Here is a 26,908-nt window from a genome sequence, read left to right as displayed (position 1 = left end):
CATTCTCACGGGGGCAAAACACACAGAGCATCCTCACCCAGACACAACTTCAGGAGGACAGCAGGGACTCTCTTGAGAAGCAGAGCTTCCCTATTTCACCCATCCCAAGGCAGCACACCACCTTCCATTCATGATATCGCTCCAGAAAGGCAAAAAAAATGCTGGCAGGGAGCCCGGGGCTGGCTCTGCCCCCAAGCTGCAGCCGTTTCATGTGGTTCCAACGCCTCTCACACTTTCAAAGAGCCACCCGCCTGCACACAGGCACACCAACCCAGTTAATGGATGTCTCACAACCCACTGTGTGTGTTCTGACACAGCCCCTCTGCCAAGGAAAAACAACAGCATGTGTGTGTGGATGTGTGTATATACAAAGGCTTTAAAGAGGACGTTGCTTGCATTTTTACCGCTTTGTTGAAGGGGGTTGGTTTGTTTTCTGTTGGTTTTTGTTTTTTGTTTTTGTTTTATATAAAAGCTTAAAGCAAATATAAACCAGAGAACAAGATTTTTTAAAATCTCTAATACTTTACCTGCATGTGTAACACCTGTAGAACTCTGACACTCCCCAGTGAACGTGTTTTATAGTGTTTCAGGCTGAAAAAAGGCAACTGCTCAGAAAAACGTTGCTACTGGCCAGTACTGCACATGCTGCCAATATGCGTGTTCCTTCAGGAAGGGAGAGGATTAACCCTTTCAGGGAAGTCTATCCTGGGAGCCACATGGCAGTTTCACAAGCTTGAACTTTCAGGTGTTCCCTACCTACAATAAGGTGCCTGTACTGTGAGACCCTCTCTGCTGGTCACAGCAGGAGCCCACACACCTCCACTGTGCGAGCTGAGCCCTTGTGCTGCATGCAAGGATTCAGTTTGTTGTAGAAAAATAAAGTTTTCTTTCTTTCCTGCAAATAAAACAGGGAATCTAACATGCCAACCACGCTGCCACCTTTAATCCTTTCACAGAATCTCAGACTGGTTTGGGTGAGAAGGGGCTGTAAAGCCCATGTCATTCCAATCCCTTGCCATGGGCAGGGACACCTTCCACTATCCCAGGTTGCTCCAAGCCCTGTCCAAGCTGGCCTTGGACACTTCCAGGGATGGGGAAGCCACAGCTTCTCTGGGCAACCTGTGCCAGGGCCTGACCACCCTCACAGGGAAAAATTTCTTCCTAAAAGAACATGATAAACAATGAACTCCTTTCAATGAAAAACACTCACTGCTGGTTTCAGCTGAGCAAACAGCCACCACTGAGGACAGTTCCCACCTCAACACCAAGTCCTCTGAGGAGAACTTCTGTCTAGATTTTGTCACCTGCAAGACTGCCTGGTAGACATGTTCACTGGGTGGCTTCACACACCTGAGTCAGCAAGCCTGCTGCATGCCAGTCACTTAAAAAAAAAGGATTTTATTTCTAAACAACAGAGAGATTTGAGGACTATGGAAATTCTGAGTAGAAACTGGACATCTGAGCAACGTGGTCTAGTGGAAGGTGTCCCTGCCCATGGCAGGGGGTTGGAACGAGATGGTCTTTAAGGTCCCTTCTCAGCCAAACCATTCAGTGATTCTGTGATTTTATGATCTAAGTGTCCTTCTCAAATCCAAAGGGCTAATATCAGCACGTTCTGAATAAATTCACTTGTTGTATGTTCACAAGACCTTCCTAGGCCAGGCACATGGTTATAACAAGATTTTTGCAAGAAACAAACTGCACATCTGCCCGCTGTCAGGTTTTTGCAGGTTTCTTTGAGTTACCCAGCCATTGCCATCATTAGAGACAAGACATTTGCCCGAAAGTCCAAGCAACAGCAACCATGTCAGCTTTTCCACTGCCCTGAAGTATTCCCCGTGTTTTAACTGGTTTAGAATAAACCCTTCACTCCTTTGGAGCAAGTATCTTGGCCAGGTGGTTACCCGTACAAAACACCCACTGCAATACATTTGCGTACACCTATGAAAGGAGAAAATATAATCACTTTATTTTCAGTATACAGACTAAATCCCACCATAAAATCAAGATAATGAGCAAGCACACATGAATAAAACACTCTGCACTTAACCAAACCCCACTTTTGCCACGTCTGCTGAATCCATCGTTGGCCACGTGGCCCTTGCAGCTCTCCAGCGTTGTTCCCCAAAGTGGCTGCAGTGCTCCCAGGAGCAATCCTCCCTCTACTTCAATTCAAAAAACGCTCCCAGTTTGTGTAAAGTGCTACATTTTCCTGTATGCCTTGAAATACTAGTTAGGTACAACACTATTTTGTCATCTCTGCTCCCAAGCTATGTCCGGTCCCCCTCCCACCCTTACATCAAAGCAACAATTACTTCTACAAGGAGGTAAAATCAGCAAGTTGTAGCAATACAAACCCTTCAGAGGTGCAGAACGATGGCACAGTGCAATCTGCACCACGGAGAGCAAGACAGAAACACTGACGAGTTGTACCACGCACATGCACACAATCACCTCTGTAAAGCTTTCTCCATGCTGAGACTCCTTCCACGTCACACGCTTTTCATATTAAAAGAAAACCAGCCCTTGTCAAATTTAGCCCGTTTAAAGCTGCCAACAAAATTGGACTCTGTGTGCTGTCAGTGGGCATGTTATTGCTTGTAGTAAATTGAAGATTTGGACCTACACGTGAGATTGGCTTGCAAAGCAGAAAGGTCAGCAGAGGCCCCTCAGCAGTTTTAGGAACTGATCAGCTGGTTTTTCCTGCACCCTTCATATCGGCTACAACACTGCAGTCCAAAACATGCATCGTACCATCCTCGAGAAAACAGTCCCTGTCTTCTCTGGCTCCTATTTAATACGTAAGAGCACTCAGCATAGAGTGTCACAGGTAATTTTAACAAGTTCATCATGTTCATCTTCGCTCGTTCACCTGAAAATGTGTGACCTGGGCTGTAAGAGCAAAGGCCAGCAGTGCTGAATCCTCTCAAAAGCCACGTGTCACCAGAGGAGGAGCTCACAGAGCTGTCCGGCTGAACCTGGACCGAAGTGTTTCACAATCCAGTCTTTACAACTTGTGCCTCTAACTGAGTGTAAAGTTTACAACTGAGTGTCTTCAAGGAGTAATAAAGCAGCTCTTGGGATTTCTGCTAAGCCAACACTGACTCAAAGGCTCAGAACAAACAGTGTCACACGGGAACACCAGCACCTTCCAGATCCCCAGCCAGTCCTCACAGCTCCCTACATCCTCTCTAAAGTTCCTTTCTTTGCTAACACACCCCAACTATAACCTTGCTTTGTAGCCTCTCCTGCTAACTATGCTTTTCACATCAGATCTGACTGCAAATGCTGCCCTTAACCTAGAGAGTATCATAAAATGGATAGATTATTTTCTGTCTACTACTGCTCCGGATGCAATGCTACCTAAAAAAACACAACTAATTCTTCCAGCAGTTGACCCAAACCAGCGCTGCTCTCCAACAGCAAATGGGTGAGGGCAGGCTGCAGATTGCCAGGTCTCCAGGCTTTCCACACCACGAAGTGAGGTAGCAACAAGCAGCCTTTGAAACAGCATTGTCTCTGTATTTTTCCCTAGCACTGAATCCCTTTTCCACACAGTTTAGCTTGTGAACTAGAGGCTTCTCTGGAGCAGTGGAAGAAAAGAGATGGTAAATAAATAACAAATGATAAGAACTAGGCCAATAGTTTTACAAAGTTTTCCTTTTTGGTACCAGCACTGAGCACTGCTCGTTTCCAGGTGGAGAGAAATACAAAACACTTCAGTCTCTCTGTGAGCTTAAAGTCCGAGTGACTTCTGCACAATCTGCTTGGCAATTTTGTTAAATTGTTCTCTGTCTTCCCGCCACATCTTGGAGGCGTCTACGTTGGCTCCACTTTCATCATTTGGCTCTGAAACAAGAAAGACTGAAAGGTAAGTGGGCAATAGAATAAGACCTTCTTGTTTCTTCAAGAATGCCACTTCCCCAAGGCTTTGATACACTTCTCTTCCTTGGGACTACAGAAACACCACTAAAGAATACCTAGTGATAGCTCCCAGATTCCCAAACAGCTCTGATTTAACTGACCACAAGAGAAAGGATATCACAGCAAGGTCGAGTTTAGGCGAGAAACAAGTGGCAGAGGAAAAGGACTTCCTTTTGTTTGTGCTCTCAGCAGCAGAGCCCCACCACGCACATGGTCAACACAATGGGGCACCCCCAGCGCCGTCATGGGGTTTTAAAACCGCACGTTGCTCCCTGCAAAATGTTCCTTCTCGGTTCTGCAGCTTCCCAGACACAAAGCCCCCACAACCAGGCCACCCAAACAGGCTCCATCACTCACTGAGATGGCTTGTTCTATTAAAAAAACCAACAAAACAAACCAAGGAAACCCATAGAATGCTTTCATTTCTGCAACATCTCTCATCTGAGGATTTCGGAGCGCTTTAGAAAGCACATGAAGTGCTGGGGTCAGAGGGGCTCCCCATTAGAAAAGAGGTAAGTGGAAACACAGGACTTATCAGGTTTGTGGGCAGCATACAGCAGGACACTGTCCCAGGATTACACAAGGCACCGAGACAGAACACACACTGCCCATTTCCCTTCACACATTAGTCTGAACCCACTCTGGCCCAGTTCATGGCAGGTATCTCAGGCTCACATCCTTCTCGACAAGAGATGGTCCACCTGTAAAAACCAGTAGGTGTGCAGGTCACCCAGTCTAGTAAACTTGGGCTTATGCTACCTGCAGAGCCAGAGCTGAGAGTTGGCCAGCAGCCTGAAAGAAGCTGATGTTTTAGCCTAATTACTCCAAAAGCCATGGGAAAACAGGATGCAAAGGCAGAGAATGAGACCATGTGACTCCTGCACTTACCAGTCTAGGTAAGGCTGCACCACAAACCAAGCTCTTCAAGGCCATGGGAAGCCCAGCAGGGGAGGTACTGTTTGCCTGCACAGCTTCCCATCAGCAGGTTACTATTCCAAAGCTAAAACAGTCCCACGTAGGAATCTGCTGCTTGCCCTTTGATCAGCTTTGCTGCTTCTAAACCCATTTATCCTTCAAACCCAACTCTAGGGGACACGTCTCTGCCCTCTTCAGGCAGTTCAGTGGCTCTGTCCACTATGTGGAAAAGGATCCATCTTTCAGGGAGCTGTACGTGACAGAGCTGATCCATGGCCCTCACTGGATTCAGGAAAAAAACATTTAAAAGGCTGCACAAAGAGTTTTTCACCCCAGGTCTCTTCTCAAGAAGCCTTCCCCTGAACCAGAGATGGCAGAGTGGGGCACATTCCCAGGCCAGGAATAACAAAGAGAAATGGAAGGTGCTGGCTTCTGAATCACAGAGGCCATGGGCTCCAGCTTACTGTACTGGTTAGATCTGGTAACACTCCAGCTGCCAAAGCCAAATCCAACACAGGCTCTAATCCACAGCTTTAAGAGCTGAATGGACACCACAGCAAATACAAAGAAGCTTTTGTCCAGGAGCAGGGAACCAGCCGAGCCTCTGGAACCACCTGACCAGCGCCACCAGCTCGGTTGCTGCCAACCTGGAAGGAAAGCCTTGCAGTTGCTCCCAAAGCTGGGAACACCTGGTTCCTGCAGTTGCATTTTTTCCAATTCTTTTCAGAAAACTGGTTTATTAATAAATAAATAACAAGGCTTTAAGAACTGCGGTTGCTGCTGAGCAGCTTTACATGTGCTTTGCTCACTTAACAAAGCAAGCAGCAAGAGGCAGCTCCAGCTAACTCAGGACCTGCTGACAGAACAGCACAGCTCACCTGCCAGCATGCTAACGACCGACAGGAGGATCTTCTCCACGCTCTGCACGGGACTCCACCGCTCTGCGCTGCTCTCGTATCCCATGGGATCATCCCCGGGAGCATGAAGGATAGAGATGCAGACTCTCCCATCTGGGTAAACTGAGCAAGAAGTATAGAGGATTGGTCGTTACTCAGTGGAAACATTTGGCTTCTCCAGATCTTTAGCCTTTGTATTGACTGAGGCCAAACCCAGTTTTAAATTTCCCCTTCCAAAGGCAAGAGGACACAAAATCCGAAAGACAAAAATCTTTAAGCAAATCTAACAAAGTCCTTCCCCAACAGAAACCTGCTGGGAGCACTTGTGTCATTTAATAACCAGTGACAGGCTCCATGGGAAACATAATAGATGTAGCCTGGTGGAATAAGGAATGGATTTATGTGCAGACAGTTCCAAGCAGGTAACCAGTCCTACTTAAATGGAACTGAATGTACTGAACACACATTGGAGTCCTCCACTGTGAAAATAATTAAGCAAAGGAGGGAAAAGTGTTACGTTAAATATGCTATAAACATAAGTGTGATAAAAAATAAAGTGTTATGCTAAAAACCATAACATAAATATATCATAAAGAATAGAACTGATCTTATTTTGGACATTACTGATATGCAAGCAGAAGAATTCCCACAACTTTTTTTTTTTTCCATTTTGCTTAAAGCTCAGCTGCATTAAAGCACGGGAAACAAGGAAACCTATGAATTAAAGTTTCAGGCATCTTCCCCTCTACACCTTTAGCATAAGCAAAGTGTCTGCAACAGTACAAGTTGTCTTAACAGAGACTGGACTCTACCGACTTGGTGGTAATAAACCAAACAAAGGTTGAAGAGGAAACACAAAGAGAATACAGTTGGAAACACTGCTCTAGCAACACGGCCTAATTCTGCAGCCTCCCAAGGAAGGACAACTTTAGCCAAGCGCTTTCAGTGCTTCAATTCCTCAGGTGACCAAACCTGTGCCACTGCCAGGGAAGCAAGACAAAACAAAGCAGGAATGACCGCTGGAAGCAGCTGTGCTCATTTCCAGTTCCTTCCATTCACCCAGCTGTGTCTGCACAAGCCTGTGACACGTAAGCTCTGTGGAAGACTTTTATTTACATCCCCTCCTGCAGCCCCAGGCTGGGGACTGGAGCCAGTCTAGCCGTTGTTGGAAGAGGAGGAAACAGCAGGTGCTAAATCAGCACTTCTCCTTGCAAGTTAGGAACCCACTGGTAGAAGGTGCTTCAGTGTAAGTGGCTCTCCTGTTTCTGTGCATTGCCTCATTTCAAACAGCAGGAACACAGCGGCACAGTCAAGATGGCAAAGGCTGATTCCAGGAAGACACACTCATCTTCTCCCTCTCCGCTCAGGTGAGACCCCACCTGCAGTGCTGCCTCCAGCTCTGGGGCCCTCAACATCAGAAGGATGTGGAGCTGCTAGAACACGTCCAAAGGTGGCCACAGAGATGCTCTGAGGGCTGGAGCCCCTCTGCTCTGGAGAGAGGCTGGGAGAGCTGGGGGTGTTCAGCCTGGAGAAGAAAAGGCTCTGGGGAGGCCTTAGAGCCCCTTCCAGTGCCTGAGAGAGCTGAAGAGGGATTTTGGACAAGGGCCTAGACAGGACAAGGAGGAATGGCTTCAAACTGACAGAGGGCAGGGTTAGGGAAGAATTGGGATATTGGGAAGAAATTCTTTCCTGTGAGGGTGGTGAGGCTGCCCAGAGAAGCTGTGGCTGCACCTCCCTGGAAGTGTCCAATGCCAGGTTAGACAGGGCTTGGAGCAACCTGGTCTAGGGGAAGGTGTCCCTGCCCATGGTAGGGTGTTGGAATGACATGGGCTTTCAGGTCCCTTCCAACAATCCCTTCCAATCCCCCCCGACGATCCTATGATCTTTCCATGTCGTCGCTCAGTGCTAATGCAAGCACTGCCATTAATCACTCCTTTGAAGTTGTCTTCACCAGAGCATCCAGGAAGGTCATTTTAATTTAAGAGAAGATAGTTCAGAGGTGTTTTGATTCCCCCTTCACATAACATAAACTGCAACGATGAGGGAACACAGCAGACTTTTTAAACATTTTCCTTGCAATTTCTCACAGCAGGATGAACAGGCACTTAAGGAACAGAAAAAGCAGAGCTGCAGCCTCTCTGGGTAGAATCAGCCCAGCACAACCCCAGCTGAGAAGACTCAAGTGCCTACTTCAGGTGATCTAAACTTCAGATTTACAAGACCCAGAGTCTTTAAAGAACTGAGCTGACCCCCCAGTATGCTCCAGTTGACCACATGGAAGAAGCACCCATATGTAAAGCCACTCTGTAACACGGAGTCAGGCACTTTTGTGCTTCTCTGCACCCCACTCTTCCTGGCAATGCTGCACACAACGTAGCTGCCAGCAGCAAACCTCAAGCCAAGGCTACAGCGGGAGCTGCAGAGTATTGTGTGGACACGGATTTGCTCATGGAGTCCAGTCCTGGCAAGAATTTTGGGTGAATTAGCCCAGCTGGAGCAAGGTGCCGATGTGGCCACACTGCTTCCAAAGTGCCAAATGCTGCCCTGCTGTGGACATCAGAGCTCCAGAGGTGATGCCACACTGCCTTATGCATGTCCACACATTTCCACCCTGCGACACGCAGGTGTGCCTTCCCCAGGAGAACAGAAAGATGTGGATTAAATGGGCAAGAACCTGCACGAGTGGTGCTTCCAGAAGGGAAGAACAGAACAGCTTCACAAAATTGCAAAATTCCTTGGAATAGGATGAAATAAATCAATTCCCATCTGAAGTTATGACTTGTTTTTTGCAAGTGTGGGAACATCAGCTGGAGAGGAAGTGTTAGGCAGGAGGGCAGCATTTGCCTTTTATTGCTCCCAAGTGGCAGAGACCTAACAGCCTAGAACACAGATGCAGCCCACCAAACCTGGGTGATGACAAACAACCTTTACAGAATCCATGTTGATTCAGATGTCATAAGCAATGATTTTACACAGAATTCCAAAGCTGATGCCAGAAGGCAGTGCTCCAGGCTGCAAAGGGGGGCTTTAAGGTTCTGTCATGTCCAAGGCTCAAACCTGTTAGCTGTACTTCTTGTTACTGCAATTACTTCCACTGAAAAGTCTTAAGATAATGTTGTCTCCATCACAGAATCGCTAAGGTTGGAAAAGATCTCCATGATCATGGAGTACAACTGGAATCAGAATTGCAGAGCAAAGGCCAGCAAAGTCTTAATATTAAATACCCAGCAAATGTGTTGTCTGCTTGGACAGAGCACTCTGTATTTCAGAAAGATCCCATCAGAAATGTTAAACAAACCTGTGACTTCATGCTGCCTAATGAAGCTGCACCCACACTTTGGTGAACATGAACAACTTTTCACTCATTAAAATAACACCAAACTACCTAAATACAAGCCACAGAGCAAGACTGAGTTAAAGAAGCATTTGGACAATACTCTCAGGCACATGGTGTGATTCTTGGGGCGTCCTGCACAGGGCCAGGAGTTGGACTTGATGATTCTGATAGGTCACTTCCAACCCAATATATTCTATGACTCTATGACTGGAAAGAGGCTGTATTAATTCACTAAGTCTCACATCATATATAGAAGATTCAGCTGTAGATTCAGCTTTATCCAATAGTTACAAGTATACCCAGAATTATCTTAAAGGCACTGAATTTTTTGGAATCCTTACTAGACTGTTAAGGAGCAAAAGGTTTATGAGGAGTAATGTGATTAACAGAAAAGGACCCTAAAACACAGAAAAACTGGACAGCTGGATGCTCCTGCTGCATGGCCAAGGCTGGAAAGGGAGAGAACCACCCTCAGGAAGGACACCAGCTCTCCTGCTGCACAAATTTGTTTTTAAAGTGCACAAGCAACCCACTCCCCTGTGCATCCTGCTGTATCAGACTCACTGTTGGGATGGAACATCTCGCATGTGAACCTCATCTTCGGAGGACTCAACGGGTAGTCGAGTGGAAAGCTCAGGATAGCAGGGAAAACACCATACTCAAAACAGGTGTCTTCAGGACCCCTAGAAACAGGTAAAACATTATTCACCAGTTTTAAACAGCTCTTTCACCCAAATTCTTGCCTAAATGAGATGTCTAAAGCTTCAGTTAGATCATCTTCTCTGGGAAACAAAGAGTTAACGTGCTCTTACCCCACACCTCATAAACTTAAATCCAAATACAAGGCTTGGGAGGCAAGGGGGAAATCAAAGCTTGCACACTAAATTACTAGGAAGGTCACAACACTGTTTAATTAGCAGGGTGTGTCTGGATATAATTGGAGTATCTGGCTCCAAGGCATGTTCCAGGATTTGAGCGTCTGCACGTCAAGAGAAAGCAGAGGCAGGTGTGGGACTCCTCTGCCTTTGAAGATACTGTTATGCTGCACAAGATAGAGATGTCAAATGCTGGAGCTCAAAAATAAATTATAAGCCTCACAGAGATCCCAACTGCCAGTCTCGAGAACAACCACACAAACATTTATTGCTGCCTGATGCAGAGAACACAGCGAGGGTTTGCAAAAATAAAAACAGAGCCCTGAGACCATAATTGCCAGAGGAGATGCAGGACAACGATGTGTCTTTGCAGACTTCAGGTATTGAGTTTGCCCTCCCCTCGAGTGCATGTGGAGAACAAATGGCTTCACCAGGGTTCTTGTAGAAACATTTCCTTATTGTGTTCCGCATCTAGTTCAAAGTGCAATCGAGTTGAGAACATGAAGACAACTATTTTACCCTGCCTGCAAAAAACACTTTTGAAAAGTGAGCAGAAAAAAAAGTTTATTAGTCATGATTTATTCAAACTAGATGAACCATCTGGAAGTTGTAACACAAACATGATTTCCCTTGATTGGAAAAATGACAAAATAAGCTTCAGCACCGAAAATCATAGCCAGGGAAACCTCATATATTTAGTAAAAAGCCCTTCAAACAAAGGTTCTACAGTCTGGGAAATAAGGTTTAGGAATATATTCATGCCTCCCCCTCCCAATCCCCATTCCCCATGCCAGAAAGAACATTAAAAGTTCAAGGATTCCTAACAATGAAGACAGCAATTGATAACCTAGAGAAAAAGAAAACCGAGAGCAGCAAATCCTAAAGCCTTACGAAACTCACTCTCTCAAACTTTGGGATTCAAAAGACTTGGCTGGTAGATAAACACAAGGACTATGTGATTTAAACCTGAACATTGACACTGGCAGGTAAGACAAGAGAAATGCATCAACAGTCCGCAAGAATAAAAGCTAAATTGTCTCAACCACTTTGTTCCCTTTCTGGCCTTTTCCCTAAATTTAGTCGGGATTCAATTCACATCTGAGAGTAAACTGAATGCATTTTTTCATGACCATTTTAATTCCAGCTGCATTTTAAAGGCTTATTGTTGAACTTCTGAGAGTATGTACATACAGGCATTGAAAAGCTGGTGGGTGTCTTATGTTCTGTTTTGAGAGCAAACCCACAGCCTTGAGGGCTCTTCTGTCAAATAGGCTCAACCCAACACACTCCATTTTCGGCCCTGCTTTTGTTTTAGCCACTCAGCGCTGCCAGGATCAACTTCAAAGAAATTATTAAAGTTAATCCAAGACAGCATTTGCAGCTACAAAACACTCAGCATTTGAACTTAACAGCATCACTTTCAGCTCAAAAAGGACATCAGCAGGGCCTGGGAGGTAAGAGCAAGGCAGCTTCTGCAATCACCCCCCTGCTCTGCAGTGATTCCACAGCTGACTTTAAGCATGAAAATGAGAAACTCTGACCTCCACGAGCCAGCTATTACTCAGGCAAGGGGCTGAAAAGGGTGGTGGGTATCTGCCAAAATAAGAGGGAAAAGCGCCTCGACGAGGACAGCTCATGGGGATTGTTTAGTCTGGAGAAAAGGAGGCTCGGGGGGACCTTATTGCTCTTTACAACTCCCTGACAGGAAGGTCAAGCGAAATGAGGGTCAGGCTCTGCTCCCAGGGAACAAGAGACAGGACAAGAGGAAACGGCCAAAAGTTGTGCAGGGGAGGTTTAGATTGGATATTAGGGAAAATTTCTTCCCTGAAAGGGTGGTCAAGCACTGGCACAGGCTGCCCAGCACAGCAGTGGAGTCACCATCCCTGAAAGTGTTCAAAAACACGGAGATGTGGCACATGGGGACATGGTTTAGTGGTGGATTTGGCAGTGCTAGGGGAAAGGTTGGACATGATGGTCTTAGAAGTCTTTTCCAACCTTAATGATTCTGTGATTCTTAATTCTATAATCACAGCTTCAAATACATTTGTAAGTGGCTTATTTGTAAAAAGATAACTGGAAAAAGACCAAACCCCACAATCATGAGATGCCCAAAAGAGGAATGGAGACAAAAGTCATAAGCCTAATTATAGCTCTAATTACCTTTCTAGACAGCTTTTTGAAAAGTTGACTTCAATTTATATTGTTTAGTTTCCAAGCAATCTTTAGACTAATAAAGTTCTTAACAATCGTGTGGTTTTGTGTCTTTTGAGGATAAACTATTACTAGCAACACACACTTGTACATGGCAACTAGAGAGGGCAAAACTTGGCCTTGAAATGTTAAATCCATGAAAACGAGACAGCCTGAAGGACCTCACACAGCGCTAAGGAATTGGGCAGCATAAGGCAAACTCTCCTGAAATGCTGTTGCAAAGATCTGACTTTCAGAAATACTCCCCACCTCTGCTGTTCAGAAAGGTTTCCACGTGGTATTTTCAGCTCTTGATCTATTACATTCATTTTGGGAGCGTAAGAGCTGTTCTGTCCTTCAGACATGTCAATACAGCGTTAACATTTATATGTCTCACATTCCTCCAGCACTGCTGCTGCGGGCAAGAACACTGGAAATACAAATTATTATTTCCATTATTTAAAAAGACGTTATTTTATCTCCGAGCCAAGTTCTTACATCAATCTGTGTAACATTACCCAGCCCACCTCTGAACTGATAAATGAGAGATGTCTTTTCTCTCCTAGGTCTCTTTTTTTAAATTTATTTGCCATTACATGTGCTCTAGCTTTATACAAATTGGGTGAAGGAAAAAAGTATTCTGTTCTTTTCATTATCACGTTACTTAGATTTTTCCCATCATCCGTCTGAAAATTTGAAGCCAGCTTTACTCTAATTTCCTCATCTGCACACCTCTCATTCCCAGAACCTCATACAGCACATTTGAGATTACAAAACACTGGAAGAGATCACCACAAATACAAACAAGAGGTGTAGCTTGCTTTCCAAAGGTATGCAAACACTGCTACTAACAGGGCTTGTAAAGAGATGAAAGTAACCAAACGTGTTTAGGGTAAACATGTTTCTATTGTACCACAGCTTCAGAATTGAGCAGATCTTAAAATATAACTTGATTATGACACACACACAATATAGAAACCAAAATGAAAGCACCTCCTCCGCCTCTCATTTTACGCTGACAAAGACCTGAAGCTCAACACTCAGCACTTTAAAGGGCTTTCAAGTCTGCAAGCAGCAACTTCATTCTTTAGGAACATTATGGGAAATATAAAAAAGTACTATCTAGGCTAAACCAAAGCTCTACTCAGCCACACAATCTCTGCTAAGAGAAAGTACCAAGAGGCAGGAATATTCCAAGAAGTGCATTAAATCCTCTGGGATTTCCACTCCCAGCAATGCACAGCTGTCTGACCTGCAGTCTGGCACATTACAAAGCACATGTGCTGACTATGCCACTCACAGAAAGAGAAAGCATAAGACCCTGCAGCCAAAATCTTTGGTGTCAGGCAACAACCAACCTATTTCCATGCTAAGTGTTTAATTTCAGGGGACTGAGCTACCAGGAAGCACAACCTGTTATCCCAAGAGAAATCGCTGCACATAAGCAGAAGCATTTGCCAACTCTTCCCATCAATGAGCAAACAAGCAGTGGTAATCCAAACCTCCACTTACCAAGGCCTAAAATAACTCGGAGGCTCCTGCTTGCCATACAGCAGGATCACCCACACAGCTTGTGTGGAATAGGGGATTTGCTGCAGCTCGGGATGCTTTTGTATTGGTTGTGTGCCTGAGCCCAAGAGACAGAAACCTTGTTTTTCATCCCTAGACAATACACTCCCAGCAAACCGAGCTAGGAAAACTCTGCCACCCACGCCAGCTGAGAATCTCACCAGTCAGCACCGGTGGTTGCAGGGAAAACCTGCCCAGAGCCCAGTGGGGACGGAGCGAGTGGGGCCACGGCCACCACCCGCTGCCCCCAGAGTCCTCCAGGACCCCCCAGCCCTGGCTGAAGGAAGGGAAATCACCAATTCTTACCAAAGGAATCCTGAAATACAGAGCCAGGATCTACCCCAATAACAGACCATCAGATTCAAGATGAACTTAGTGGTTTAAAGCTGCTTCCTCTTCTAACTGTGTAGCATTTGCATAAACTGTCAGATGTGAGTCACAAAGGTCCCTTTTCTTCTCCTCTGCCATTTTAGAACTTTATTTTGTAAAAACCTCAAGTTATTCCACGTACTCAAAGTTCCCAAAAGTACAGCAGGAGTAAGAGTACAAGAAAGAGGTAAGACAACTTCTAAGATGCTGGTCAGGAAGATTTTGTCTTTTCACAGCTAATTTTGCTACCAACCACCATACCCATCAGCTGGGCAGTGGAAGGGAGAGAACACAGCTTTTCAAAGGAGTCTTTGCCACCCCCAAAACACAACAGGTTTTTCAGAGCTATTCACCAAAAGAAGAGCTTTCTATACAGAATCACTGCCCTCAACTCTTCACAACACCAACCTATTCATGAAGTTTAAAGAATTACGAAAGATTTTTTTATTTAAAAATGAATAGTTTTTCAGATCAAAACCCTTTCAATTTTTCTAGAAAAAAGACTGGATAGTAAGTAAACTAATTCTAGACATTGATTTTTTTTTCTCCTGTCACTAATAATCTGTGTATTTTGCTCCACTTAAAATCTGCCCTGCATCTGCAGTTAAGCAATGCTCCAACAGGTCTGTGATCTACAAGCAATTTGCTGTTTCCTACAGCATTTGTAAATGTAACACATAGTCAAGGGAGCCCAAATGAGGATTCCTGAAAAATTTGCAAGCTTATTATTATGACATCTGTACAACAAGTGATCACAAGTTGTACACTCACCAATGCTGTCTCTATCAGTCTGGTTAAAATCCAAATATCACTCCCTGTTTAGATAAGAGAAGGAATTCCCAGCCAAGGTGGGCCAAGCCTGATGTCATACAGAACTGATAGCAATTTTTTACATTCTTGGTGTCCTAGAAGCTAATTACAGCATGCAACTGCTGATTTCAGACACAAAACAACATTCACTCACATGATCAGGGCTTCCCATTCAAAGAAGTTCTCTTCGTTCATGGGACCTGTGAAATAAAACAGAGCAATGCTCAGTGCCACCTGAACACAAGGTTACAGCTCCAGAGTGCACAAACCCCACTCGGCTCCTCACCTGCCACGATCCCTTCAGGTGGGTTCAGGGTCAGCTCTGTGAAAACAGAAACACAAGGAAGGTTCAGGTGACCTGTGAGCCCGAGCATTTTGGGTGGCGTTTGCTTTGGCCACAGCTTAGCACAGAGGCCCCACCACCAAACACCCTTGGAGAAGAGCTTGAGGATGCCATGGGAGGAATCTCCTGGCCATGCTTCACTGAGCAAAACTTCACCTCCAGAAGGCCCAGGATCCCACTGCTGACAATTTAACTGCTACATGCAAGACAAGTTTTCTAGACCAAATTATCTGGCACTTCGGGCTTCTTCAGCCTCCCAGAATTAGTCTTAGAATCACAGAATTGTTTAGGTTGAAAAAGACCTCTAGGATCATCGAGTCCACTATCTTCCCAGGGGCAACAATTTAAAAATGAGAGGGAAAACAAAAACTCTTTTCACAGAGCCTGAGAAACAGCCCCTCTGGGACCTCTGTGGTATCTGCAAGTACAAACTCAGCAGCCTACAAAGAGGTTGTATTACTATGACCTCTGTGCACCCATTCAGGTTTGATGCACTTCAGTACAAAACCCAGAATGACACAAAAGCAGGAGAAGCAGAGACATTCATACAATAACCTCCGGCATCAGCCCCCCATTTCAAGCCTGGTGAAGCCCAGTAACACCATGTGCTGATAAAAGAACAACCAGGTTTTCTCCTGTCTAGTGGAATGACCATCAGCTTCCAGTTTCTGATGTCCTGCAGGGGTGGCAGCAGCAGGGGAGGCACAGTTCAGCTGCACACAGGCAACCAGTGGCCTGCAGTCCTGGGGGTTCAACACCAGCCCCACAGTGCTGGCGGGTCGGCCAGTGGGACTGGTGGCAGGAGGTGACACTCCCAGCTGCTTTTCCAGCACAGTGTTTCCTAACCAGTGGCCTGTGGAACACCAGTAGCCTGTGACATAGAACACGGCCACAAGAACCACCACGATCATTCCCACGCAGGAAAATGAGCAGGAACATGGACCCAGGCAATATGGGAAGTCATGAACCAATAAATGAAATCTGAAATGAATTCTGAAATGAAACCAATAAAATCTGTTAGGCTGTAGATGAAAACTGCTGCATGGAAGAGATTTCTGTCTTAGAACAGCTCCTTTACTGTAGGGTTCAAAGATGTGCCAAGATGCATTGACAGGAGAGACCCTGAAACTCTCCTGTTCCCTCAGGTTGCCCTTGAACTTGGCACAGCCCTCTCTGAAGTTCCAAAGCCCAGAAGCCCCAGACTGAAACTCAGCCTTACGGTTTCCCACAATGTCCTGACATTCAGGGACAGGTTTTTCCAGCTTCACAGTGGGTCTCCAACAGCTTTTATTGTTGATGCTTTTAGACAGAAAGAGGGAGATGTCAAACCCAGAAGCTCCTGGAATCATTTTGCTCCATCTTGTGGCTCTCTCTAAGAAAATCCCTCTGATGTTTCCCATGATTTCCCTGGAAAAGCCAGCAGCACCTGTGTATCCCCTGTGGTGGCAGCCAAGCAGAGGTGTGCCAAACAGCTCTCCATTCCAATGAAAACCAGGGCAATGGGCCATGGCCCACAGAGCAAAGGGTCTTCATGAGATCATAGGTTCAATTCTCCACTTCCTTGCTCAGCTCTCCCCTTGGAGAAAGAGGTTTCCATTCTTAAGGATCAGGCAAAGTGAGACCTGGGCAGTCGGGGGCACAGGAGATTTGATTTTGAGTGGCTGCTGCTACACCTGGTCATTGAGAAAGGAAAAACCTCTTTTCCACAGGGATGGTCACATCCTACCCAGTGATTTCTCTAAAGTTGTTCAAAGGGAAACTCCAAGCATGGTTTTTGGAGCTGCACAGCACAAACTACTGGGATCTGACACAGCATCAGCTGCTTCAGGCTCACCAGACCCTCCAAAAATGGAATGTTAGGGGGTAGGTTTTCCAATTATTTATATATGAGCAGCAAAAAGCAGTGAAAGGCTAAAACAAATGCTCAGATCAAATGCAGAACGACTTTGACAGACCAGCTAGGCCAAACAGTCTCCCTCAGTGAAGAGATTTTCTCTAATATCCAAACCAAACCTCCCCTGGTGCTACGTGAGGCTGTTGTTACCTGAGAGCAGAGCCTGACTCCCACCTGGTTCCACCCTCCTGTCAGGGAGTTGTAGAGAGTGAGAAGGTCCCCCTTGAGCCTCCTCTGCTCCAGGCTGAGCCCCCCCAGCTCCCTCAGCCACTCCTCACGAGAGTTGTGCTCCAGACCCTTCCCCAGTTCCATTACCCTTCTTTGGATAGCAAGGAGCTGAGGCCTCTGCCCAGGCTAAGCATGGACAGTATCCAACAGAAGGCACTGACAGGGAAAATACAGATCCTGAAGCTACACCTACTACTGCAGAGAGGCAGCTTGCCCAAACTCGATGCAGCAGCTCCTTGGGGCAGGCAAAGAAGAGCTGGGGTTGGAAGGACCTTAACACTCATCAAGTTCCATCCCCTGTGTGGGCAGGGATGCCACCCACTAGACCAGGTTGTTCTGGGCCCCATCCAGCCTGGCCTTGAACAACCAAAGCCAGGACACCTATGCTGACATTTCACATGGTGCTAACTACCAGAGCTGCCACCAGCAAGATCCGTGGGATAAAGCAGTCTCCAGGTGTGCCCAGGGAGCTCACTCCCTCTAGGCAAGCCTTGAGTTCCTGTTGTAAATCACTTACACAGAAGTGATGGTCGAAGAAATGACTGCTGAACGTTGAGAGCTCTGTAACAAGTCAAACCAGCCCAACCCAGTCTGTTCAGAAACATGTTGCCCAGCTCACATAACCCGGGTGAAAAACAACACCATGTATGGAAGACCACCAGAGGTCCCTAAAGACACCAAGGTGAAGAAAATCCCATCTGTGGAAGATCGTGGAAGGTTCTGTAACCACCTATGGAGCTGGTATGGATACTTCTGGCTAATAAATAGGTGTACCACCTGGAGCCAAGCATGCACGTTAGGAGGAGTTATCCCCCCTGCATCCAGCACTGTAAAAAAGTAAAACCTGCTTCCTAATACTACAACTGGTGTTAAGGAGTTTTATTCCAGAGTCTCGGCTTCCTACAGAGTAGGAGCAGAAACATCCTACTAAGAGCTTCCGAGAGATTGATGAGGACGACTTAATTTGCAAAAAAAAGAATAAAACAGTAAGCCAAGAAAGGAATCAGCTTTGAAAGAGATAAAGGAGAAAGCCAGGAAAGTCGTTGCTTGTCAGCTCAAAACAGCTGACACCACAGAACTGTGATGCTTCTATCGGGAACGGGGGGCAGATCACACAATCAACACCTTCATTTCACTGCTCTTTGTGGAGTCATTATCAGCCAATTCCACCTTCTCAGGAAAACTGAAAACACACCTTCTTGTTAAAGATCTTAATAAAGAGACTGATCACACCCTGATAAGAGAAGTTCAACAGTATGTTTTTTCTAAAAGCTGCACCTAATTTAGGTACCTCCAAGGGGATTAAAAGCCCGGGACTCGGGAAACATTAAGGGCGTGTTCACTGCCCTCTCTGAAAGCATCTGGACTGAGATACTTCAAAACGGCCAGTTTTCTTCTGGCTCCACAGAACTCTTCCCAAGCAATAAGGATGGGAAGTACTCACTGAAGCGCTGCCATGTTCAGAGGATGTATTATTCCTGTGAATTCTCAAATCTCACAACATAAATCTCGTATTTTTAACCCGACAGCACTCCCAAAGATACCTGTTGGCATTACAATCTACTGCTCTATTGCCTGTTTGTACCAGGAAGGAAATACAGGGCATAGAACCAGGCACAATAGTTCTCAGGTCTCTAGAGATCTGACCTAATTCTTCCAAAGTAACCCATTTTAGATTTGAAATTTCAGCCAGTGTAAGATATCTTCAAGATCTTGCAGCCAGCAAGCAGTAAACTTTCCATCTCCTTAACTCTTGTAAATACAAGCTGCTACTGAGAGACTAATATCAGGCCTTAATACTATTACACATCTAGAATTAACAACAGACTCTATAAAAATAACAGACAAAACCCAACAGACTCTAATAAAAATAATGCCCTTTTTTATATCTGATTTTTTTTGAAAGCTTTAGCCAAATCAGTTCTGGCAGAGTAGATAATAAATATGAGGCAGAAAAAAGCCAAACATGCAAACAAAGATCTAATTGAGGACAAAAAAATGAATCCATATGATGTGGCTGTCCACACCCACCATCCCTTTCTTTTTCTAAAGGAAAGAAAACCAGAGCAATTTCACAGCCTCTCACAAAATGGAATAATGTATTTGGGCTCTGACAGGTAGAAACTCCTCACAATGTCAACCATTTTTCACATAAAGCAACAATAAATACATATTACATAAAGATTTAAACGTGTGCACACATGCACAGAGAAAATCAAAGACCAAAACTGAAAAAGAAAAGGAAAGAATTGGAAGTCTGGCAAGCAAAATACATTCCACCAGCAAGGGACTGACTGCCAAACACCTCTGTCATGACTAAAAGTAACTAAAGAGGAGAAAGGAGAAAGAGGGAAAGTAAAACATTGTGTTCACCAGTTTCTACAAAGACTGAAAACCACCTTCATGTTCACATTCACCCAGTGCCTGCATCCACACCAGCAACTCACATCACCAAGGGGGAATGGAAAGTTCACACAAAGCTGAACCTCAGACTACAGCTCAGTCCCAAGGCAGGGCTTGCTCTCTTTCTGCAAAAAGGGGCAGCAGAACTGCTCATGACCAGGAACTGTCTCTATTCTTCAAAATAACTTCTGCTGAAAATCTGCACAGGGCATGAGAGCTTCTGAAGAGCTGCGACTCCCTGCCAGCCTTTTGTGAAACACTAGGGGAGGGGTTCAAGTCAGGCTTGATTCTGGGGTCTGTAGCAGGGTTTGAGGTGCTCAAGGAAAGTAACAACCTGGAAAAGGCACATGCAGCACAAGAAAATCCAGGCAGCAACAGACACCAGAACGTCTGGATAACTGCACTGCTGCAACTTGGGTTTCCAGAATTGAAAGCACTATGCAGTTAGTCACATTAATTTTTTACAATACTGTGTTTTATTGGAGGTGGGAAAGCGTTTCTAAAGGCAGATCACAGATCAAACATTATCTCAGTTCATGACTAGAGTTACCCTGGGAAACCAGACAGAGAAGATTCACCTCATGTCTGCCCGTGGCATTAAGTAATTTTTCTGATGCCCTTTAATATAATTTTTTTCCTGAAGATTTCATTCATACAAGACACTCCAGTCAGATCTCTGAGCCTCTCTCAACAACAAAGGATCAAAAATGCTTTTTGGGACTGAGGGGATTGATGCAAGAGAACAGACAGAAGCAGAGCCAAGTCTTTCTGTGGCTGTTTTTCAGGTCAGTGCCTCTGGATCACAACGGAAAATGCAGATTTCTAGGACACACACGGTCAGCACAGGCTTTGCCCACACACCCGCGGGGCCTGCCCACCACTCCCAGCTATCAGTGTCACCCCCTGGCCCCCCAAACCCCTGTGTGACAGCTCAGCTTACAGACCTGTGCTCTGGGAACAGGCATGGTGTTGGCAGGCAATGTGTGTCTATAAATACTCTATTTTACACAGGCTGGAATATTCCACTAAACCATGGCAGAGAGAGAAACAACTGCCCGTCCCTGGACAGCCTGGGGAGTGCAGTAAGTGACCTTCCCCAGAGCAGGAGAACAGTTCTTAAAACCCAGCTCCCTCCTTCCCCACCAAACACTTTGTTTCTGCATTTTAATTCCTTGCCATAATAAATAAAAGGCAGAGCATCAGAGCCCAAAAGCAAGGAGTTAAACAAACAAATATTTCTTGCCAACAAAAGGCACCTTCGGACACCTCTCAAGCTCACCAGGGAGCAGATGATTCATCCCAGGAGAAGTGGGATTCCCAGAGGGACCCAGTCCCTGCGCCCTGCTGGTCTGGATCACTGCTTTCCACCTCCTGCAAGTCACGTCTCACACTGATTTTTAAACAAACAAGCAAGTCTATGTCCTTGATCACTACATTCGAGTTTAAATGCTCTTACTAACCACTTCTGTTAAGGACAAAATCCCAGAATTGTTTGAGTTGGAAGAAACTGTAAAGATCATCTTGTTCCAAACCCCTGCCATGGGCAGGGACACCTTCCACTGCACCAGGTTGTTCCAAGCCCCGTCCAACCTGGCTTTGAACACTTCCAGGGATGAGGCAGCCACAACTAGAAGGTATCTATCCTGGCAAACACCTCTAATGATCTTTGAGATAACAAAGCTCTGCAACAGAGACTTTCCACATCCGGAAAATCTTAACAGGGAAAAGCATGAAAGTAACTGGCCACTTGCCCAGGGTTCCCAGCCTCGCCCATGACTAAGCTCCTGGAGCCGCGGAGTCCCAGATGTGTCACCCGCACCCGCACACTGCCTGCCCCCCGCGTCCAGGTGCACAGCCTGTGTCCCACCTGCGAGAGGGGGCCGCGGTGCCAGGCATGCCCCCCTTCGCCACAGCTGCTACCCAAAGCCCGCGGTGCCCCGTGCCCGGTACCCCTCACCCCCCGCCCTGGGGGCTCTGTACGGACGCGGGGAGGGCCCTGCAGCCGGTGGGGCAGGGGCAGGAAGGCCCACGGCCTGGCCTGGCCTGGCCTGCCCCGCCACCGCCCCGCGGGCCCTCCCGGGCTTTGGGAAGGATCCCGGCGGCAGGGGCAGCGCAGGAGATCCAGGGAGCGCGACTCACGCTTGTACTCGGCCATGAGCCGCTTCAGCGCCGTCCCCGCCATGGCGCGGCCCCGCCGCCGCTTCCGGGTGCGCGGCCAGAGCGCCCGGGGGTGGGGGATGGGGGGGAGGCGCTCTATCCCGCCGGCCGCGCCTCTATGGTAGCGCCCGGTCCTCCAGCAGGCGCCGCGCATGCTCAGGAACGGACCGGGAATTCCCGCTCCCGCGGGCGAGCCTGTGGGAAACGACGGGAACGCGGCAGCTGCTCCGCCAGGGTGGGAGAGAGGGAAATACGCAAAATGCTGCATTGTGCGGCACCTCCCCCCCCCGGAGCGGGGTCTGTGCAGCAACGCCGCCCCCTCCCACGGGGATTTTGTGCAGGTGGTGCCTGGAGCGGCTCCCGCACGTGCCCTTCCAGGCAGGACAGGGCCCCAGAGAGCACGAGGCGGGAGCCCGAGTCCCAGACTGGATTCACCGTGTGCAACAGCAAAGGGCGACACATCAACCTACAAATCCAGGAGCAGACAACGGGATCCGCGGGATGTCCCAGCCCAGCCCACCAACAGGAACACGAAAAAGGGAACGGGCACTTCCAGCGAGATTCCTACAAGCGGGAGCAGATCTAACGTGGCCAAATGGAAAGAGAAAAGGCTGGTATGAATCCCATGGAGCAGCAGGACAGCCTGAGTTAAAATTCCCCAGGAGCAGGCTCCACGCAGCCCAAACCACCACACAAATCATTAAACTTCAGCAAGGTTAGGGAGATGGGAGAGCGGGTGATTATTTTGAAGACACCTCTCTCCTCGCTCACCCGCTTTTCTGCACGGTTTGGTGACATTGAAAGGTGCTTTTCCCTCCCCCCCCATTTATCAAGTTTATCTACCAAAAACAAGTACTGAAAAGAAACCTGAGGCTGCAGACTTCTAGTACCCAGGGCGAAACAGAGTCGAAATTAAGGGAGCAGGAGACAGGGACAGGCGCTGCCTGGCACTAAGCAAACGGCTGGAATTTCAGGGATTTTTATAAGCTTCTACAGCAAAAAACACCACTCCTCTACCGCGAGCATTGGTTTTGGACCAACCGCCCTGCCACCTCCAGTTTTATTATTGCACCACCTGCAATAATTCAGGACAAAAAAACCCCACCTCATTTCTGCATAAAAAAGTATATTTTGGACACCTTTATCATAATATGAAAAACACATGTAAACCTTCAGTATTTGAACTCTGTTGTAAGTATTGTCTTGTGTTCCAGCCCGTGCCGAGGGCTCGATGCCGCCCAAGGGACCGACTGCGTTTGCAACACGAGCTAAGAACTTAAAACCAGTATCTCCGTTCCTCCTCTTGGGTGCCTCCTAAAAGTAAACTTTCATGCTCAAAACTAGCATGAAAATACACTGATTTACATAATTTGAGTTAAACAGAGGCACAAGACTGACCAGAGACAGGAATGAATGCTCCATGTCCCAACACATGGATAAATGTTCAGGCCATAGGTTTAAGGAAAGAAAAAAATATAGTAAAAACAATTAAAAAAAAATAACAGCAGAGAGAATACGCATGACTTAATCTGAACTTAAATCAAACTGGCCCAATTCAAACAGCTGATCCGTCCCTGCAGATACTGTTTTGACTTGCACATGCAGAATGTCAAAGACAACAAGCAACTTTGGTAAATGTCCTCTAAAGTTTTGAGGAGCCCCGTGTGATTGGAGTGTTCATTTGTTCACTATTAAAATAGCAAATTCGAGGACAGATGAGAGAGTCAGGTGAGATGAGGATCCTGAAACTTCTCCAAAGGACGTCGTGTCTCAGCGCCCTCCACCTGTCTGCTGCTGGAACACATCGATCCTGTCTTCATCTTCCATCTCTTAACTGTGGGAGTAACACAGGAATTATTTTAACAGTTTAAAAATATGGAAATTATAAGTAATACAGAAAACTTGAAAGACACATGGTGACAAAAGCACTTGGTTTCTGCTCCTAACCAGCAATAGAGCACTTTGAAGATAACTTTAATTAATTAACACATGAAACAGTTTCCCTCAGTCACCCTGAACAAAATACTTGGAACATGCTAAACTCAGAGCAACTATTTCAGGATCATTTTGATTTCAAGCCCCTTTAATTATCATGCAGACATCAGAATATCTGTGTAGCAATTTGCAGTAAGAGTGTTTTTCATACCTATGCAGGTGTTTCTGCTTCCTTAACTGGTTGTCCATCAAACCGGAATATAATCTGCCTCACTGACAAACCCTGTGAGTTCAAAGTAATTAACATGATACACCACGCTTGTGTTTCCAAATCCAAACTAAGTATTCATGGATTTACTGGCAGAACAAATGTTAACAAAATTAACACTCAAAAGATGAGGAATGGATTTAAACTGACAGAGAGTAGGCTTAGGTTAGATATTAGGAAGTTCTTCCCTGTGAGGGTGGTGAGGCACAGGTACAGGCTGCCCAGAGAAGCTGTGGCTGCCCCATCCCTGGAAGTGTTCAAGGCCAGGTTGGACAGGGCTTAGAGCAACCTGGGATAGTGGAAGGTGTCCCTGCTCATGGCAGGGGTTTGGAACAAGATGGACTTTAAGGTCCCTTCCCACCCAAACCATCCTGTGGTTCTATGATTTAAATTTAATCATCAGGACAAATACAAGGGCATATCTGTCTCCTTGTCTACACTGAGGAAGGCTGAATGTTGGTAAGTTTATATTGCCCTTAAAACCTGAGTTAACACTCAACTGAAACCTGTTTTGATAGTGTTTAATCACACGAGGAAGTCTTTATTCCCTGTCAATCCCTGAGGAATTGAGCACTGCTCTGCCCTCTCAAATCCTTGAAATCCCTGTGTGATTCACCCTTCTGTCACACACAGAGCCAAAGGAATACTAAAATTCCACACACCTCTCCAAAAACCCAAGTATTCACCTCCCCTTCCCAAACAGAGAGGTGTCTGGATGCAGCAGGCACAGAACAGAGCAGCATGTAAAGTTTGAATAAGTGAAGAAAGCATCCTGCTAGTAACAGATGAGGGGAAACACTGGCAAACTTCTCTTCCAAAGCCATTTACATCCCCACCCTCTGCTCTGTGTAAAGCAGAGGCATCGAGGGCTCCAGGCTCAGGAACTGGGATGGTGGGGCTACGTCCCTCTCCAGTTTAGGAAGGCACCAAGGAACAGCCTCTGACACAAAACAGCCAACAAACGCCTGCAAACACAGCAGTCCCAACTGCATTGGGCAGTGGGAGAGACATGGGAAGGGAGAAGAAAAAAGCCCACGAGGAAGCTGTGGGATGGAAGAATTTGTTTTGTGCCATTTTCCAAATAGAAAATGCACTCAAAGTTGATGAAGTTTTCAGAGATAACAGGACTGAGGATTAGCGAATTGTCTCAGGGCCAGGATCAGAACTGGAGGAATTCTGGTAGCGCTGCCACGGGACATCAGGGAAAACACATGAGGAGCTAGAGGAAACATCCACTCACTGAGAAGAACTCCACCCCGAGAAGCTGCCAGCATCCCAACTCCTCGCTCTCCCGCACGCCTGGATATCTCACTCCGCCGCCCCGGCACGTTCCAGGCTCCGGGCAGGGAAGCAGCGAGGGGCCTCTTGCCCGGGGGGCGCGGGGTCGGTGCCTCCCTGCCGCCCGCAGTACGCCTGCATGACCTGCCCAGCGGGGCGAGCCGCTTCATTCTGAACTGCACCACGGAGCCGTGCTGCCCCGCAACTTTCAGGTTGATTCTACTCGTTCTCTCTTTTCACGCCTTCCCGGACGGAACACGACAGGGCGCGCCGGGACCAGAGCTCGGCCGGGGGAGTCGCGGGGTCCCCGTGGAAGCCGGCCCACCTGCGCCTCCCCGCGGCCCGCCCCGCGATCTTGTCCCACTAGCCCAGCGAGCAGGGCGGGGCCGCAGCGCAGCCGTGCCCGGGACGCGGCGGAGCGACCGCTCCTCCCGCTCCTCTGCCCCGCTCCGCCCGCGCCTCACCCGGGGCTTCCCCTCAGACGTGGTGAGAGGCCACGCCCCCTCCAGCCGCCCGCGACAGCGCGCGCCTCGGCCACGCCCCCGCCCCGCCCGCCCGGCTCCGCCCCTGGGTCACGTGACCAGGAGCGGTCACCGGGGTCTGTCCCGTCACGGGGGGGCGGGGCAAAGGGGGCGTGACCGAGACGATACCAGAGCTTCCCGGCGAGGCCGCAAGGGGGCGCTGTGCGAGACCGGCACGGGGGTACCCGGCCGAGACCTTGGGAACTGCCCGGGGCAGCCGCGAGACACCTCCCGGAATGACCCTTCCCGGCCGCACGGCACCGCCTGGGAGTGGGGAACACAGGAGCACGAGCCTTCTGGCCCCAAAGCACAGCCCGCCCGCGGTCTCCAGACCGGCCCTGCCCAGGGGCACGTGCAAGGAGGCGGCAGGGTGGGAAGTTGGCGCTGCCGGGGGATCCCTGCAGGGAGGGACCAGAACAGCTCTGGGCTTCTTCAGAGGAGACCCCCTAAATACGAGGCCCAGCCCGGCTGGGGCCGCTTCTCCCACGGGCAGCGCAGGCAGGTGCCCTTTGGCCGGGGCTGTGCCGGGGCTGTGCCAGCCCGGAGAGCCTCCCCAGGGATCGCAGCCCTCCACAGCACAGGGGTGTGCGGGGCCAGGAGAGGAGAGGAGGATCTGCCCCAAGCCTCCATCTCGGCCTCTTTCCCTGCCCTGGCCCTCAGAATAGCACATACTGGCTTCTCTGGGATCTGCACAAGGAGTCTCAGGGGACTTTCTATTCACCTTTCTTCTTCTTTTCTGGGCTGCATCCCCATGGGGATGAGCAAAGCAGCACCGAAGCAACTAGGAAGAGCCCCTCTCCCCAAGTTCCAGTATCTATATTCCTCCCCCTCTGCTGGTTCTTCAGCCATTGCCCACCCTCTCCTACGGCCACATCCTTCCCTCTCCCACAGCTCCAACTCCCCCAGTCCTGCAGCAAGGAGCAGAAGAAACCAGCTGAAGCTCGTGTAGAAATAACATGGGTTTTTTAATTCACGGGGCCCACAGAGGCTCCGGTT

The 26,908-nt window shown here is 47.6% G+C and overlaps 1 protein-coding gene and 1 long non-coding RNA gene across 2 annotated transcripts; both read right to left on the bottom strand.

Moving 5' to 3' along the window:
- Positions 1-1,944: 1,944 nt before the first annotated feature.
- UBE2G2 (ubiquitin conjugating enzyme E2 G2) lies at positions 1,945-21,983 on the bottom strand. Its single transcript, XM_027703829.1, has 6 exons — positions 21,893-21,983; positions 15,172-15,207; positions 15,040-15,085; positions 9,637-9,755; positions 5,718-5,858; positions 1,945-3,849 (listed from the first exon to the last, which is right to left on the bottom strand). The coding sequence occupies exons 1-6, from the start codon at positions 21,933-21,935 to the stop codon at positions 3,737-3,739; spliced, it is 498 nt and encodes a 165-aa protein (XP_027559630.1). The 5' UTR covers positions 21,936-21,983; the 3' UTR covers positions 1,945-3,736.
- Positions 21,984-23,019: 1,036 nt separating this feature from the next.
- On the bottom strand, positions 23,020-25,494 carry LOC113977584. Its single transcript, XR_003537359.1, has 2 exons — positions 25,354-25,494; positions 23,020-23,744 (listed from the first exon to the last, which is right to left on the bottom strand). It is a non-coding gene; the product is annotated as an uncharacterized LOC113977584 (long non-coding RNA).
- Between the last annotated feature and the right edge of the window lie 1,414 nt (positions 25,495-26,908).

Source organism: Neopelma chrysocephalum, unplaced genomic scaffold (assembly GCF_003984885.1).
Source record: "Neopelma chrysocephalum unplaced genomic scaffold, ASM398488v2 Primary Assembly neopelma1_252, whole genome shotgun sequence".
Taxonomy (NCBI): domain Eukaryota; kingdom Metazoa; phylum Chordata; class Aves; order Passeriformes; family Pipridae; genus Neopelma; species Neopelma chrysocephalum.
Note: the sequence above shows the minus strand (reverse complement) of the source record. Positions and strands in the feature narration are given on the sequence as shown.